A 6,304-nucleotide genomic window follows, 5' to 3' on the forward strand; every position below is an offset into this window, starting at 1 on the left:
TCAACTAGGATATCTTGTGTTGAAGGGCTTCAGGAAGCCTATTTACCCAGCCCTTGCAGTTTAAAATGTAACGAACTGCATTAAATCGTCTGGTGGCAGAACGAATAAAATGTCACCAGATTATAATGGTTAACTATCTGTCAACATCCCAAAACATGTCCCGAAAACGAGCAAGAGTTCAATCATTTCGCCTTTTCTGGTTGTATCTGGTATCATACCAAGAGTTTGTTCGGGTTAATGGGAAACTGCAGAGGTCTGAGGATTGAAAAGTTTGGATCAATTCTTGCAATGACTGATTTCCCCTATCTGATTATAACAGTTCAGCTTCTACTGAGTTTATCACTGAAATATGAAAGTACAGTAGTAATGTTATTTCTGCAGGACATATTAAAATGCTGTCCTGAAACCTGACACTTCCTAAATAAACGATATACCCTAAATGTTCCTCAAGGAAAACGGCAAATTGCCGCGTTACCTTACCAATATAGAAAACGGACTTGCTATCTGTTAAGAGAAAACCACTCTGCTCGCTGTTTAAAGCATAAGCTCATATTTTTACTGACATTTCATTACTTACAAGGAAAGTGTAAAACATCTATAATCTTTAATCTTCAAGGCATACTAATCTTTGTAAGTCCTCGCTTATGTCAGGGATGTGTTCCAAATTATCACAACTTTTTCGTACAACTCATGAATCTGCTTTATAAGTAGAAAAAATTTTTCAATAGGATATCTTCTTATAATTTTGGGTTAAATAATACATAAAAAAAGAAATGAAAAAGACCATGAGGCCTACTTGTATAGCCAGGGAGCTGCGCCTTATTATATCGGTGCCACCCCCTGAAGGCGCAGCTCTCCAGCACCCAATGAAAAAAAAAAAAAAAAATGATAACATGCATTGCACTAACCTTCTTAATTTATACAGACTAAGATTACTGATGCTACAGCCTTGCAGATATATATCTTCGAACAGTAATTCAACGCAGAATCCAAACTACTCAGCAGCTATCACTACGGTAACAGGCTACATAAAACAACAATGCCCATATGTAATAATATGTAAAGTACATTATGATAACACTTGTAATAATCTTTCGCTGACAGAGTCTTCCCTTAGCGGCAAATGTATGATGCTTGGAGGGGTGAAAAGTTTATTAACCCAACAATGGCAAGAACGAAGATAAAATATATACTGTATACAGCAAACTCGACCGGCTATTCCTGAGACAGGACTACATATAGGGGTATTATGAAGCTGTAAAGTGTAATACGGAACTTGAACCAAGTGACTAATTAAGACAGTTAACGAGTTTCAAAACCCGCATCCAACCTTAGTACTAAATCTAAACCAGTAAGCAGCTTTAGAAAAATGACTGAACTTGCTTTAAAATATTTTGTCAATCTGTCAAAAACTCCATCCTTGTAAGGGCCTCGTCACACTGAGGAATATTTTGACACAAACTGTTCGACTATGCAGATCGAGGTAAAGGCTGAAAGACCACCAGGTTTCAATGAATTACGTTTTGGGAATCCCTTTATTCACTGTCAGGTATTAAGTAGTGGTAACGAGAAACGGAATGAATAAAATGTGCTCTTCTGAAACAGGGTGTTCTTCCAATTTTTACCCCCGGCCTACACATGTCACAATTTGCTTCAGTATACTGTACAGTATGTCCAATTTCAACCCTAGTGTGACGAGGCCCTACCTCCTCCTTGCCGCAAACCTTACCCTTACACAACTACAGTCCCTCATTCCATCCCATTCTGCCCTTCTGACCGTCACGCACTCTACCACAATGCTTAGTACTTCATGAAGCCTGCTGCTAAATGGCTGTGAACACTATATGATTATGCAGATGTTCTCAGAGTTTGACGTTGCCCATGATCCAGTCGACGCAAGAAGCAAAATGCGCCACACCTAGTTCTGAAAAAAAGAAAAAAAAAGTTATCAATACTAAAATACAGTAAATATAAATAATAAGAAAAAGTTTCAAGGTAAACTTTGCAAGATACCTTACAATACAGATGTTCAAAATAAAAATCTGCGTTCATTTGGTGATAAGATACATATTAAACACTGCAGCAACTACTGTAATACAAAATCTTGGCATGTACTTCAGATTACTAACTGCATATACTATATTCTTCAGCATTTAATGGTAACTCATTAAACGATGCCCTTCAAGATTACTAATCACATCAGGCGAGTGATGAGCCAATTCAGCAAAAAATCCCAGGGATCATTATATCTCTCGTGAGGTTGGTATAACACAACTAACTACTGTTCTCGCTACCGTACCTTTACTGCCATCAAATAACCGCGTCTACGGATAATGGGGCGCAAGAATAATTGTGCCAATAGCATAACTGACTACTGCTCTGGCTACCATCACTAACTACAAATCTTATACAGTAAGCACCCCGCAAATGCATTTATTTCATCATTCAGTACCTCAAACATTTATTTAATTCGTCTGAATGTTACCTGCATTTCACATGCTAGCAATATATGCATCCTGATGACACAATCTAACTTAAACATAGCCACTGTAAGAGGTAGACTTTCACATGCACTGCTCTCACTACAGATCCCTCTTCTGAGTCGTACTTGACCAGCATGGGGAAGGGTTAATTCTGGCTTACACTCTCATTATGAGGAGACGATTCCAGCGATATTCTGACAATAGTATGCACAGACGTAATATATCGCATTTTATCTCGGTGCTATCTTGTATTGGAGGGGGGGGGGGTGATATTTCTCTATCATCCGCTGACTTCAGTAAAATACGTAACTGAGGAACAAATTTGTATAAAATGTGTGTAGTAAGTGAAAGTGATTCTTAGCAGACTAATCAGAGGCTATGGCACGTGTAAGGCGAGAGAGCAGCAGCACCGTGAAACAGGTGACTGTGCTACCGTTACACAGTTCCTCTTCACTAACTGCTTCTCTCTCTCTCTCTCTCTCTCTCTCTCTCTCTCTCTCTCTCTCTCTCAATTTTATATTTTAAAGACTTTATAACAGACGAAATCTATTAACCCCTAAACCTCATGGAACGTCTAGCGTATTGTATGTTATGGCTTTCGCCGTAGGAGGAATTGAAATAGATAAATAAATACATACTGTAAATATCGATTCTGCCTTTTGATCCCGAAGCGTGATACGTTTATTTTACTCTGGCTAACTCCGGACGATATTATTCGCAACTGGAGATATGGACGAGGTCTGAGAGTTAACCGGATAAGGATTTTGGCTTGCATATCAATATAGATCTGTCTTAATTTCACGATGTCATGAATTGTTTAAACAGAACCAAAATAAACATACTAAAATTAGCACATTTTAAGTTTCAGTGTAACTTCTTTATCATTCCATATGTAACTCTCTCTCCTACCTGGGTTTCTACATTTCTTATAACAGAGCAACGACGCAGGGCTGGTATAGGTAACATAGTCAGTGCCACAGACTGGCGAGTAGTAGGTAGTGACGGGGCAACGCTCCAAGCATCCGTCACCCCGGTATATCTCCATCCCAGAGCAGCACACCACCACGCACATCACTGTAATGTCACAAACAAGCATATGAAAGAACATAATGTAAAAAATTGGGTATGTATATATAATATGTTCTCTCACCAAAACATTTGCAGAAAGTAAATTCGTTACTATTAATATATATATATATATATATATATATATATATATATATATATATATATATATATATATATATATATATATATATATATATATATATATATATATATATATATATATATATATATATGACAGAGAGAGAGAGAGAGAGAGAGAGAGAGAGAATCACACTACCTTAGCCCCTTCAGCCAGAGAATGTCTTTTACTCTTGCAGTTGAGACAATTTTATACAATATAGGAGAGCACTCTAGTAACGAAAAGGGTTAATGAGGGCTAAAATTAACCACATCTATTCAAAATATCTCCAAAGTTGAATATACTAAAGATAACGGGAATAAACTACATATACCATTCATTATCGACATGTTTGTTAAAAATCTAGCCAGCGCAACATCAGTCGCTGCTTGAATCTAAATATCCCCCCCCTCCATACACACACACACACACACACACACACACACACACACACACCATCGACAAGGCTTGAATTTAAAGACACTCGATAAGTTCTAAATGTTACATGACCACCATGAAGTAATACGTAACATAACCCAAATAACGGTGAACAGTTCTACACCGAACAAAGGCATACACGAACCAAGCCTTAGATACAACATGACTAACACAGAAAAAAATAAATCCAATCAATATACGGAATATTCATCAAACATCCTTGCAGCCAGTCATAAACAAGACACTAGACAAGTCTTCAATATTAAATAAGTACGGTAACTCAAAAGTATTACAAACACTCTAAGCATATATTTACCACGACCCATACCAACCAAAGAAAAGAAAATTAAGAAAAGTAACTCAAATAACGGTGAATGGACTATACCGGTCACAAGCAAGGAAGCGCGGAGGAGCATGACTGTCGCTGGCAACTCTCCGGTGACACAAATATACGAAGGCCTCCGAATCGGGGTCTTCAAGTCACCGCTTAAGCTCCCATCATTGTCAAGGGCTGGACGACGGCTCTAACAACGAAGCCTCTGGAATATAATTTACAAATATATTATAAAATAAACAGCTTATGACTGGCAGGAACAGTTCATGTAGTACACAAATAGTCTTATTCTCGTCTTGGGAAGCTTGGGTTATTTTTTGTCCTTCACCTTGCTTTGCTCTAGTATGTTTATGTTTTTAATATCGACGCATAATGCATAAATAAAATATATGACAATACTACAGTAACATTTGTACAGTAGATGTAAACTAGCATGGAAGAGGTGCTACGAAGTACCCTTGGACAAGCCATATGGACTGTATTTCCTGTAGTCTTACGGAAATGCACTTAGGTATCCATTTATATTCAGTGTTTTGTACCAATCATCAATATTGTTTTCCATATCAAATAATGCAATAAATATGCTTTCAGCATCACTCAGTCATATCCACTGATGTTACAGGCTTAAATAAATCACCATAACACTAACAGTACTGGAAATGTTTGGGTATAGCAGTGTAACGTATCTCCCTCTACCTGTGTTGGATGTAAGGTAACCACTCAACACATTTCCGTCTATGTATAACAGCTCTGGGTATAATTATGTACACAATCCTAACGTCATCATACCACCAATTAACACCAAATACTACTAACACTAATAAGTTTCTTCACATGTACGAGTATTTCTTTCATTTACACAGCAGTATAACTTCTTATATTTCTAACATTTTAATCATAACACCTTGTGGTACACGAATATAACTAAACAATAACTTCTTTCATACTGGAATTCAGATGATTACAATAAACACCAACATTTTTCTGATACCAGTTAATAACACCTTTCCGTTTCCTTGATAAGAAAACTGAACACAATGAATTCTGAATACCAAGTCAGACACAACATATATGGATATGAAATCAAGCATATTGCCATATCATTTTCATACACTACATTTTCGGATACGTAATTAACCTTTTCCACATCTTATATACTAAAAATATGAATCCGTAATTAACAATATGAATCAGTAATTAACTTTCAGCATACAGCATATCCGGCTGCAAAAACCACATTAATCGTATAACAAATATGGGTATGCATTAACTTTTTAAACATCAACACTGGCTTCAACCTCCCTTCCTTTGTTTATGGTTTCCTCTCAGGACCTCTACCTTGTGTACGCCCAGCCACATCAACAACAAGAAGAAGAGTGAGAAGTTTAGAGGAGGGAGAGGCGCAAGCTGTGGTGGTGGTGGTGGGTGACGGGGAGGTGAAGGAAGGAGGGGGAGGGGGTAAGAAAGGTGGACGGGTGAAGGGGAGGTACGATGGAGGGATGATGTACGGTGGGGGAGAGGAAGTAAGGAAGGTGGAGGAAGAATAAGATGGGAGAGAGGAAGTATGGAAGGTGGGAGGGGAGGGGAATTAGAAAACGTGGGAGGAAAGGAGTAAGGAAAGTGGAGGGGGAGAAAGAGTGCTCAGGGAAGGAGGAGTGAGAGTGGATAGAGGGGGGGGGGTTAGAAAGGAGGAAGGGGTTGGAGGGAGAAGGTGAAGGTTGCAGGAGGAAGAGGAGGCGAGATATGGGGAAGAAAAATGGGCAAGAGAGGATGGACAGACAGGGCGGGTGGGGGTGAGGAAAGGAGGATATGAAAGCGGAGGAGGTGGGGGGAGATGGTAAAAGATGAAAGAGAAAGATTTTG

The 6,304-nt window shown here is 38.5% G+C and overlaps 1 protein-coding gene across 1 annotated transcript in view; it reads right to left on the reverse strand.

The window, feature by feature from the left end:
* Positions 1-1,862: 1,862 nt before the first annotated feature.
* The window catches only part of LOC145408812 (uncharacterized), a 7,858-nt gene continuing 3,416 nt past the window's right edge, over positions 1,863-6,304 (reverse strand). Inside the window, exons 2-4 of the mRNA XM_080279458.1 lie at positions 4,493-4,631; positions 3,393-3,557; positions 1,863-1,924 (exon numbers count right to left, since the gene is read on the reverse strand). Coding sequence (XP_080135584.1) covers positions 1,863-1,924; positions 3,393-3,557; positions 4,493-4,631 — 366 coding nt within the window. The remainder of the gene's footprint in view (positions 1,925-3,392; positions 3,558-4,492; positions 4,632-6,304) is intronic.

The sequence above is a fragment of the Coenobita brevimanus genome, chromosome 78 (assembly GCF_032717465.1).
Source record: "Coenobita brevimanus isolate Jiangsu-jjx chromosome 78, ASM3271746v2, whole genome shotgun sequence".
NCBI classification, from domain to species: Eukaryota; Metazoa; Arthropoda; class Malacostraca; order Decapoda; family Coenobitidae; genus Coenobita; species Coenobita brevimanus.